The sequence below is a fragment of the Megalobrama amblycephala genome, linkage group LG12, assembly GCF_018812025.1.
Source record: "Megalobrama amblycephala isolate DHTTF-2021 linkage group LG12, ASM1881202v1, whole genome shotgun sequence".
Classification (NCBI taxonomy): domain Eukaryota; kingdom Metazoa; phylum Chordata; class Actinopteri; order Cypriniformes; family Xenocyprididae; genus Megalobrama; species Megalobrama amblycephala.
The window spans coordinates 12,701,610-12,713,857 of NC_063055.1; the positions used below are offsets into that span (position 1 = coordinate 12,701,610).

Here is a 12,248-nt window from a genome sequence, read left to right on the forward strand (position 1 = left end):
CAGTGATTGACAAGCCAGAGGGCCAATCGTTTATGCGATGATCACACAAACGTTGTTTTTAAGGCCCTACCTCGTGCACAGATGATGTATATTGATATTATTCCTTTCAGTGCACCAAATAAATAGTCTTTTATCAGTTAGTAAAGACAGTTTAAATATTGCAAAAATGTATAAAACAAAACATCCTCTATAGCACCTTTAAATGACCAAGAGGCATTCCAAGATCAGAGTGAGGAGACTCAATAATATCACACTTCCATCTGATATAGCATAAACATGACCCTAAATATGCTGAAATGCTTAAATATTGTATATTACCTCTCCATAGAATCCTTCATTTGTGCTCAGAAAGCAAAAACAAATGGAAGAAACAGAAATAATTTCTTCGACAAAAGTATTTTATTTCATTGATTGATTAATTTTGTATTTCAAATGATCAACAGATCTCTTTTGCAGGAGTTATGACATAAAAAAATCATGAAATACAAAACCAGGGATTATGAAGTATGGCTTGCTCTTGTTTAGAAAAAATAATGTATTAAGTATACAAAGTTCTGAATGCTACACAGCAGTTTACCAACTGCATAAGCTTCCATATGTTACCTGGCAGTGGTTTCAATGCTTGGTTTAAAATACTGACATTGCTAAAATTGCAATTTTATGTTCATTATAATGTCATTTTAAAAATGTAGCGTGAGTCTAATGACTCTAGTTAACACTAGTTAAATTCTGAAATGGAAATAGTTACAACATACAACAATTTGCAGCATATATTAACCTATTTCATTAGGTTGTGGGCCATTTTTAATCGCCTTTCTCTGTTATCTGAGGTGCAAAAGGCCCAACCAGCCAATTGAGAGGAGTGTTATTGACAAGGTACTCCACGACTCCATCCAAAGATTGACGTACCTGTTAAAAGATGGAAATTTACGATGAACACTGTCTTAATTCTACATAAATTTTATAATAGAATAAAGCACAACAATTGATGTACAAAAATGCATAAACTTGACTCAAACTGACTATACCTGGCCTATCTGCTGACGAGTCTGCTGTAAGAGAATGGGTGTGAGTGTCCGGGTGCTGCTCAGTGATGCCTGGAGTTCTTCAGCTGTATGTCGAGCATTCAGAAGCTGTTCCTGCACAGTGCCTGGGAGACCCTGTACACTGGACACAACACCTGAGCATGCTACCTTTAGCTGATCACTCAAACCCCGTACCATGGACAAGGTTCTCCACTCCAGGTCCTATGGGGAGACATCCACATATACACACTGAGAATGTGTCTTATAGTCTTGAGTAAGATATATATATTCATATTTTGTATCAGATTGTAAGTAAAATACATTAAAAAATACAAAATGCATATGTACCTCTCCCTTCTCTTTTGCTGCATTCACCTCAGTCTCTTCTGTTACTTTTTCCTGCAGTTCTTTGGGCTGCCCTGCCTTCCATTCTTTCCATCGCTGAAGTAACTGCTCTGGAGCGCCCCCTAGCTGCTGGCTGGCACTGGCCAAAGTAACACGGGCACTTTCCAGCAGGTCCAAAGTGCTGGTCATTTGAGTCACAGTCGCATGCGTAGTGTCTCTGGCTTTGCGGGCCCTAAGCAGGGACTGCTCAAGTGCCCTCTCCCGAACTTTGGCAGACAGCTTACCCAGGCGAACGAAGTAGCTTGGGCTAGTAGTTACTATGAATCCTTCCTCCTCACCTGGCCTTGGTTCAGCCAGTGCAGCTGGAGGCAGAACACACAACACTAATGTCAACACCTTACATTCATACATCTATAGCAAAAGTTTGGGGTCGGTGTGAAGTCTTTTATTCTCACAAAGGCTGCATTTATTTGATCAAAAATAGAGCAAAAAGAGTAATACTGTGAAATATTACTACAATTTAAAATACCTGTTATCTATTTCAGTGTATTTAAATATAATGTATTTCTTTTTTTTATGTAATTTATTTCTGTGATGGCAAAGCTGAATTTTCAGCAGCCAGTCTTCAGTGTCACATGATCCTTCATAATTCATTTTAATATGCTAATTTGTTGCTTTCTTATTATTATCACATTGTCATTATTTTCAATGTTGAAAAAAGTTGTGCTGCTTAATATTGTTTGTGGAAAACACGAACCACATTTCTTCCAGGATTCTGAAAATTGAAAGTTCATTGAAGAATCCTGGAATAACAAAAATAATAAAACTATTATATATATATATATATATATATATATATATATATATATATATATATTAGTTAGTTAGTATATATATATTAGTTAGTTTATTGGTTATATATATATATATATATTAGTAGTTAGTTAGTTGGTTATATATATATATTAGTAGTTAGTATATATATATATTATTATATATATTAGTTAGTTGTATGTACTATTATACAGTATATACTACAGAAAGATTTTCTGAAGGAAATTAAAACTTTTATTCATTTTATTTCATATATATATATATATATATATATATATATATATATATATATATATATATATATATATATATATATATATATAAACTTTAATATTCAGGTCAGCGTGTTATTAATTGCATTTCTGGGTAATAATGCAATAGCATTATAGCAATCTTAAAGCTGCATTCCCTATTGCTTCATTTTGCCTCATTAGCTCTTTCCAGAACTGAAACAAAAAGTCTTTTCTCCAAAAACATGCTCTTTCATTGTGATAATGTGTATTCAAACAAAAGACTACTTGAGAAGAGAACATTTTAGGTTATTCTAGCTGATGTTACCTTTAACTTTAATATTTTTTCTCCTTTTCAAAGTAATTTCTTAGCAACAATTAAATTACTGGGTCTGAAGTGCAACTTACCAAGCTCCTTTTCACTAAGTGGAAGGTTCTGATCCACCCAGTCTTCAGAGTGGGTAAGGGCCTTATCTACACCATTACTGACCATCTGGCCTACACGGGTCCCCATGACAGTGTTTATCCCTCCGGTCACAACCATACGTGTCTTTTCCACACCCCCCAGCATGGCCCCCACCACAGCATCCTTTGCTCCTGTTACTGACTGGTACACCATGCCCACTGTGTCGGACACCAGCTGCAATGGAGATATTTACAATGTTGATTCATATAGCAATTCATATAGAAAATAGAATAAGTCAGTCTAGGCTTTACCTTGTCTGCTGGTTGTTGTAAAATTGGAAGGTTTTCTTCTACCTTGTCCAGCCCTTTCATAGCATATTCATTTACCACTGCAACTGCAAAAGAGAAAGAACACAAAAAACAACTGCTGTTATTTAACAACCAGCAGAGATATATTTAATACTCTGGCGGTCAGAAGTTTGGAATATTTAAAATATAATAATAATTCTTAATTGAGATATAATAATTATTTTTTAATGTTTTTGAAAGAAGTCTCTTTTGCTCACTAAGGCTGAATTTATTTGATAAAAATGCAAAAAATATTATGAAATAATATTACATTTTAAAATATCCGTTTTCTACTTTAATATTTCAAAAGATAATTTAGTTAAATTTTCAACAGCCATTACTTCAGTCATCGGTGTCACATGACCTTTTAGAAACCATTCTAATATGCTGATTTAATGCTATATTATTATTAGTGCTCAATTATTAATAATGGTTCTTATTATTAACAGTTTTTGCTGCTTAATATTTTTTGTGGAAACTGTGATACATTTTTTTCAGGATACTTTGATCAATAGAAAGTTCAAAAGAACATCATTTATTTGAAACTGAAAACTTTTGCAACATTATAGTTATCTTTACAATATATTCAAATAGAAAAAGTGATTTTCAGAAGTTCGCCTGCCCATTCAGTCTGAATGGTAAATGGTAAACAAACTTGGCTTGCTGTCCTCGAACCCGAGGCTTGGCTTGAGCTCTGAGTTAAACCCCCCATAACAGTACTGCGTAGAGCGAGAATAAGAGAAATAGAGGACGAGATGGGGAGGAGGAGGGATGCTGGAAGAACTGTCCAGTGACTGCTGCTTATATACGCTCGTAATGATGATCGACAGGACTGAATGTTTAGGCTTCTCCCAAACCTACGTTTGGAACTACATTTAAATTGTAGTAATATTTCACAATATTACTATTTGTATTGTATTTTTCATCAAATAAATGCAGCACTGATGAACATAAGAGACTTCTTTCAAGAACAAAAAATCTTAATTATTCCAATCTTTTGACTATCACTGTATTAACTACCTTTCTAACTGCATCTAGGTTTAAGAAACTCACTCTGAGGTTCCAGCCGGTCTAGTATGGGTTTGGAACCTGTTGAAGCAGCGGCACCCAGAGTTCGCACCCCGCTCTCTGCCACCTCCATTACTCCTTTCAGGAGTGGCACGCTGTCTTTAGTAGTGCTGTAAGCATTATACACCGCATCACATGCTGAACTCACCAGCGGCAGGTTGCTCATTCGGGATACCACACTCTGAAATGCAAATATTAAACTTTGTTGCTGTTTACTTGTTATGCACAATGGGCCTCATTCATGAAACATAACTGAAGAAATTGTTCATAAAACATTTTAATGTAAACTGATGCATTGAATAAAATGTGAAAATTGTATAAGAAGGGTTTCATGAACAACTTAGAAATTTGGTTTATATGAATGAAGCCACATGTATTTCATATAAAAAGTTGTGTTTGGAAATGAACTGAATTTCTGTTGTGTAACTGTATATGAGAGTCATGAAACGTGACTCACCTGTTGTTCCTGAGTAGCCACTGTGTCCTTCTCTGCTGTCTTCCCATTATCTGCCATTCTGTGGGTGATGTTGAATAAAAATTTATAAAGAACCATTTACTTTAATGATAATCATAGATAGAATAGATCCATCTCAGAAACACAAAGGCACTGTCACCATTAAAACTCACAGCCTGGTCAGAAAATTTTTTTAAAAAAAAATCAGATGACAGAATTATGAATTATAGAAAATTATAACTCTAATCCTAACCCTACAATCTGGTTGGTTGGTTCTGATGTTGTTCCAGGACCAAGAATGATCACGTCCTTCTTGGGTGAGTCACATTAAATGATGAGTGAACACATCATACTTGTGTGCAAATCAAGTTAACCATAGTTTATCATATCAGATAAGAGACCAAAAAGAAGATGAAGAACAATTTATAATGTAGAATAATATAAAATAATACAATTTATATGATCAATACATTTATATCATAATAGATGTAGGCTATATATTTATATTTTATTTATAATATATCAGTTTATATTTATATTTCTTTAAATCTAAGAAGAGAGCTTTCATATATTATCTTATTGGAGTTATTGTAATGAGAAATGAAGGAAAAGAAAAAAGTGTGTCCTGTCCTCTCAACCTCCCTTTAGTTTAGATGGTCGAAAACGTGTTTTGTGACACGTAAAGTTCAGATAATTTGGGGATAAATCATCCTTCGTTGGCAAATTAATTATATCTTTGCTATATTTTAAAGACGGGGGCGTTAAGATCCGTCATCATCATAATGATGACCTTCGTAATGACAAATCAAGAGCGTTGAACAGAGGAAAGGGTGTAAACTTTCACCCACTTCCTCTGAAAAATTTTATTGTTGCGTCATAACGCTATTGATTCCGTGTGGAATCTGACAGCTAGAAGAGACTGAAACGATAGACTACAAGACAAACCGCCTCAACAACTGTTATACTCTTACAATAGCCTTATTTAGTATCGTACTATAGTTATTAAGTTTAATTTAGTTTCTGAGGCGCGGCTTGTTTGAGTGCGCGTGAAGAAACTTTTAGCCAAAACTGGAGACAAAACGTAATCGTATGCTCGCGCTTTCTCTTTGAGAGTTCAACTGACATCACATTAATGGACCGATGAAAAAGCGACTGTTATTTGCCATGCCACAAACTCTAGTCATTTTCCTATTCTCTCAGACAGCTGTCATAGGAACTGACCTGTTATTGATCTCTGTTGTCCCTCGCTGACCCGCGTGAAGTATGTCGGAGTCTCTGTCTAGTGAAGAGCTTGTGTCAACTTGACGCAATAAAAGTGCCAAGTTAGGCGGAGTTCTTTGAAACAAACCAATCAGCCTCTATGAAATCTCTTATTATGAAACTACCCTCAATTATTGATGCCTTCTTTTCAAATTTTGCCTTTTAGCATATTTTATATATGATTATTATTTCCTCTCTAACCCTAAAGGCTCAGATTAATTATTGCTTGGCCAGAATCACCAAGTTGTGCCACCCAAGAAAAGTGTTTAAATAATGCATTTTTAAAATAACCTATAATTATTAGTGTAAAATGCCTCATGTACAAATGTCTTAAATGAGAATATAGTGATCTAATATATTATTATAACATTTTATGTATCCTGTTAATGAGCTACTTACTCTCTCACAGTATTTTGGACCTTTATATACCAGATTTATCAGGGTGCTGATAAAGATTCTGGCAGTTCACCAGTTATCATTAACCTTTTAAGTTCATCTGAGGTAAAAGAAGCAATACGATAACCGAGTATGTAATCAAACATCTCTGGAGGTCTCAAGCAGCACAGCATGAGTTTTTGTGCCCCAGACAAGCGTCTGAAATTCTGGTTTGGTCCACAATCCAGCTCTATCCCTCCATGTCTATGGTGGTTAAAACTCTGATGACAACCAAACAAGATAAGATATGAAATCTAAAGACGATATGAAACCAGTGGCCTCTACACTTCTGCTAATCATCTGAGATAATGGTGATGTGTAAGTTGTTTACGTGTACTTTAACTGATACTATACTGAAAAAATGCCTATTTTGCTTTCAAACCTTTGAGTTGGCAGCCGATGTGAGTACTATTGGCTTGAGTAATCTAGAATGTTATTTTAATATTATTTATAGGCTATACTACTACAGTTAAACTTATTTCAGTTAGGTGCTGAGGCAAACGAGTTAAACAAGTTTAAGTTTTTCATCTAAAATTTATATTTTATTTCAATTACCGAAAACGATTTTTAATAGTTTCAGATAACAATACTGAAGCAGATAATGGAAAAGAGAATTACAAAACAGTTTGAATGAATGAGTCATATCTGTCTTATGGTATTTTATGTGTGATGCAAGCAGTCAAATTCAGTCAACGTCCACAATACTTTTTTAGAGTGTCTCCATTTAATTCATGAAAAGTAATATTCAAATTACAAAAAAAAAAAAAAATCATAATGATAATAATTTATTCACTGACTCGCTGTATATAGACAATTCTTTGGTAGTGAAGAAATATTCAAAATAAAGAATTGAGAAAATTCACAAGTGCTGAATAAATTTGAACCAAGACAAATGAATCAAAACACAAACACTGCTGCCCCACTACTGTTAAAACAGTACTGTTGAAACTGTTAGTGTCATCGAAGTCTTACGTGTTCAATGTAACAAAAATAAGTGTCTTTCAATTACTTGGAGAGAACAAAAGGCAACATTTGGCACATTCTATACATCTGTTGAAGTACAGTATTACCAGGAGTCAGAGCCAACTAACATGCATAACATACCAGATTAACAGATTGATGGGAATTAGAAAGAACAGGATTAAGGCAGAAATTCTGTAAGCCATTAGAAACTATTGAAACCATTAGATGTTTAAATGCCTGAGTGTGAAAATTCATTTTAGTGTAAGACTAAAGGGTTTTTGTGTTCATTGGGTGCACGAATGTTGAAGAAAATGTTTCACATGGTGACCAGGGTACAATGAGAGTGAATTATTGTGCTGGTAGATGGAAATGTCTGACTTGTTTTAATGCTCACTTTACAATCACACACTCATTTTTCACAGCTTTTTACATTTTCTCTTTTAGTTAACAAAATCTTTTAAAACTTCCAAAATCCTTTTTTTCCATAGATATCATTGATATTTCTTCATCTCTTACAAAAACATACATATAAAAAGAAGCAGAAAAGTATATCATTAATATAGCATTGCTTCAAGACAGAAGAAATGAAAGTTACAAAAAGTGGATCAAGCGCTCTTTTCAGTACACACCTATTGACTCCGCCCACTCCATATCAAGTGCCACTGTATCAGTGAGGAAGGCAGCTCAATCCAGGTTTCTGAAGAGAAACCCATCCTATTGGCGCGGCGTTAACACACCTTAAAGACTCAACATTGATCCAATTGTGAAAGGAAACCACAGACTTGATAAAACCAAGCAGGAACCAATCAGAACGCAATTTTTTTTTTGCATTCGTCACACAGCTCACAATATGAGAAACACAAATAGAGATAAAATGCTTAGAATAGGCAGAGAAAGTCATGAAAATACAGGCAGCATGAGGTTTCAGACTTTATATACCTTGTTTCATCATTTGTGATATCTTGAGGAAATGGTTGTTTTTTTTTCTCAAGGTTTAAAGATGGAAAGTAAACGCAATTCTATGGAATTCTATGGATTCCAGGAGCCAATCTAAGCACTTTAAGTCTAGGGATGCAGTCCACATTGTCCACACAGTGCACAAGGGGACAGAAGGAGGACATGTTGATGACAACGATGACATCACAGCTACCGCAGATCATCTTCAATACTGACGCAAGAGTTCCATCATTACCGTTGATAAAGGCAACATGGCTGTCTTTTGATTTCTCTTCCCACAGCTTCTTTCGTTCCCCTCTCACTCTCAGAGGAAGTCGTGTAGGCCTCTTGGTTGGGAAGAGATGTGCTCTTATGCAAATACTGATGAGGAGCAGGAGACTATCCTGCACATGTGCAAAATATCCAGCAATAGGGAGGGTGGGATGCGTCTCTTTACATGTGGGCCAGACGGGAAGGTGGAGGCACATGCTACTATTTGACAAGCTTTTTATTTCAAAAGGCAGAATGGAAGAGCTTGAGATGCCTAAATCAGTTCTGACATGTTTTGAAGTCAACAAACTTGCCTTGCAATAGTTTATAAAGCCCATTTTCTAGTACTCCACCCTCTATAGTCTTTTTGCGAAGCCCGCTCTGGTCCAGAAAAGGGTGAGGTCACAGTGTGACCTTGCTGAGCCTGAGGGACAGACTGGAGCGTTGCTGTGTGCGCGGAATTGTGGAGCTACAACGACTGCGCAGCTGAACCGGCCTCCCCTCTGAACCACGAAGACGCAACAGGAAGTCAAAGTTCGCAGACGTGCTCATGGCATAAAACACGTTGGCGTTGTCAGGGATAACCAACTCTGGAGGAAAAAGAAAAAAGATTGGGAACGTGATGTTGGCATTCCACCATAACAAGCCTAAATAGATTAAATATTAAAGATTTCAAAATGTATCAGATACATAAGATACACAAGTTTTAATGTTGTACCTCTCTCCTCAGAGATGACCTGCACCAGCTCGTAGTCGGCAGCCTGCTCACCCTCCAGGTTGTGTTTGGCCATGGCTCGAGAGATCACCGCTGGAGTTTTGTCCTGACTCGTCAGCTGCATGGAGAAACAATGATGCATTTTACAACTCTTCTCTCTATGAACTTAGTGCTATTAGAACATGGATTTTTAGAGTTTTTGAAGCCATATTAAAACCCATTTATAATGTGTAAGAGTAAGATATTACAAAGACAAAATAAATCATCAAAATATTATCTGGAAATATTTATTTGTAAGTTGACCGTTAATTTTAATTATTTAAAATTCATTAATAAAAATAATACTATTTTTAATATATATTGTTATAATATTTATTAACCATTGAATTTAAAATTTATTCTAAAGCACGTTGAACTTATGTACATTGTAAGAAATGAGAGATTAACACTTAAATAAATATATTTTTTTCCACAAAACTATTTATAGATTTGTTTATTTCTTTCTGCTAAAAACTATGGCTGTTAAAAGACTAAAATAATCACAGTTAAAGGGTTAGTTCACACAAAAATGAAAATTCTGTCATTAATGACTCACCCTCATGTCGTTCCACACCTGTAAGACATTCGTTCATCTTCGGAACACAAATTAAGATATTTTTGCTAAAATCCGATGGCTCAGTGAGGCCTCCATTGACAGCAAGATAATTAACACTTTCAAATGCCCAGAAAGCTACTAAAGACATTTAAAACAGTTCATGTGACTACAGTGGTTCAACCGTAATGTTATGAAATGATGAGAATACGTTTTGCCACTTTTTTTTACCACAAAAAAACAAAATAACAACTTTATTCAACAATATCTAATGAAGGGCGATTTCAAAACACTGCTTCATGAAGCTTCGAAGCTTTACCAATCTTTTGTTTCGAATCAGTGGTTCGGAGTGTGTATCAATAAGCCAAAGTCATGTGAAGCATTGAAATTTCAAAACATTTCGAAACACTTATGATGTAACAAAGCCTCGTTTACTGAAATCACCTGCATTGGCAGTTTCATACACGCTCTAAACCACTGATTCGAAACATAAGATTGGTAAAGCTTCGAAGCTTCATGAAGCAGTGTTTTGAAATCGCCAATCACTAGATATTGTTGAATAAAGTCGTTATTTTGTTTTTTGGCGCACAAAAAGTATTCTCGTCTCTTCATAACATTACGGTTGAACCACTGTAGTCACATGAACTGTTTTAAATATGTCTTTAGTAGGGCATTTGAAAGTGTTAATTATCTTTCTGTCAATGGAGGCCTCACTGAGCCATCGGATTTTATCAAAAATATCTTAATTTGTGTTCTGAAGATGAACGAAAGTCTTACAGGTGTGGAACGACATGAGGGTCAGTAATTAATGACAGAATTTTCATTTTTGGGTGAACTAACTCTTTAATCTCATCATATTTGCCTAAACCCCAGACCACAATTTGAAAACTAATGTATTTTTTTTTTTTTTTTTTTTACAAGATTTTAAACACTAATTAGCAATAATAATTTACATTTCTTTATATATAATTTAATATAAAATGGCTCTTAAACTGCAATCTATCAGTAACTAATCATACTATATTTAACCAATATATTAACAATGGTCAAATATACTTGTATGTATAAGCAAGAATAGATTCCACACACTGATAAAAGTAGATTAATACTATTCATCACTAACCATGATACTCTTGTAGAGGTTTCCGTTTCCCTGTTCGAGGCTTACTCGGATGATGCATGCATCCTGAGCTTGTGTGTTATAGGCAGGTGGACAGCTGGGTGATGTGGGGGACAAGGGCGTCAGCGAGATCGAGCGCCGGTGGTTGCAGGGGGGCCCGGGCAAGGTCGGGGAGGCCAGAGATATGGAAGCGCTGGCTGTAGAGGAGGAAGTGTCCATGGAGTGCAATGAGGTGTAGGAGGAAGACTCGGACAGCTAAAGTAACCAAACAGGTGTGTGTTTAATACTTTCATTTAATACAACAGTATATCAAGAATTTTGCCATGATATAAGATGTTTGTACCTTCTTCAGATGAGTGTCTATAGAGTGTGTGGGTGTCATGCCTTCACTCTCTGAGGGACTAGAGTCACTGGAAGACACACTGACTGAGTCCATGCTCTCCCCAGAGCTGCCAGTAGGAGGCGACCGAGGACTCTCTCTCACAGGAGAGCTTGTGTTCGTGGCATCAGTTCCCAAGAAGAGTCTAGTGAGGTTGGAAGCATAAAAAGAGAAATTAAATGCAAGAAATGTCTTTGAATATGCATTACTGTTCAAAGGTTTGGGGTCAGTAAGACTTTCGATGTTTTTGAAATAAGTCTCTTATGCTCACCAAGCCAGCATTTATTTGTTTAAAAATTATTGTGGAATATTATTATATTTAAAATGACTGTTTTAATATATTGTAAAATGTCATTTATTCCTGTGATGGCAAAGCTGAATTTTCAGCATCATTACTCCAGTCTTCAGTGTCACATGATCCTACAGAAATCATTCTAACATGCTGATTTGGTGATTAAGAAACTTATTTCATATTATTATCAATGATGAAAACAGTTGTGCTGCTTAATACTTTAGTGGATACATTTTTTCCAGCATTCTTTAACATATAGTTCAAAAGAACAGCATTTATTTGAAACCTAAATCTATTGTAGAAATCTATTGTAACAATGTACAAATCTTTACTGTCACTTTTGACCAATTAAAAGCATTCTTGCTAAATAAAAGTATTAATTTCTTTCTTAAGTATAAAACTTGATTAATTCAGACATCAAAATTTCAGTTTTAGGTCACTCACAGGCTCAATCTCTTCACCATACTCTTGCGAGGTTTTGGTGACGTTGGGCTGTTGTCTCCCAATCTTTCGACTTCACACGACAGCGCATAGCTGCAAAACATGAGTGACCAATATTAGCTTTGAGACTTACACA

At 35.4% G+C, this 12,248-nt stretch overlaps 2 protein-coding genes across 3 annotated transcripts in view; both read right to left on the minus strand.

The window, feature by feature from the left end:
- Positions 1-377: 377 nt before the first annotated feature.
- On the minus strand, positions 378-6,065 carry plin3 (perilipin 3). Its single transcript, XM_048209003.1, has 8 exons — positions 5,931-6,065; positions 4,713-4,770; positions 4,241-4,436; positions 3,152-3,234; positions 2,843-3,074; positions 1,374-1,732; positions 1,029-1,247; positions 378-909 (listed from the first exon to the last, which is right to left on the minus strand). Exons 2-8 carry the CDS (start codon positions 4,767-4,769, stop codon positions 805-807), a joined length of 1,251 nt encoding a protein of 416 aa, XP_048064960.1. The 5' UTR covers position 4,770; positions 5,931-6,065; the 3' UTR covers positions 378-804.
- A 1,043-nt stretch (positions 6,066-7,108) lies between these two features.
- rgl1 (ral guanine nucleotide dissociation stimulator-like 1) overlaps positions 7,109-12,248 on the minus strand; it is a 28,194-nt gene continuing 23,054 nt past the window's right edge. For both annotated transcript variants that reach the window (XM_048209000.1, XM_048209002.1), the window contains exons 14-18: positions 12,116-12,205; positions 11,344-11,524; positions 11,004-11,255; positions 9,292-9,406; positions 7,109-9,163 (exon numbers count right to left, since the gene is read on the minus strand). In XM_048209000.1, the coding sequence (XP_048064957.1) occupies positions 8,976-9,163; positions 9,292-9,406; positions 11,004-11,255; positions 11,344-11,524; positions 12,116-12,205 (826 nt within the window). In that variant the 3' untranslated portion in view covers positions 7,109-8,975. The remainder of the gene's footprint in view (positions 9,164-9,291; positions 9,407-11,003; positions 11,256-11,343; positions 11,525-12,115; positions 12,206-12,248) is intronic.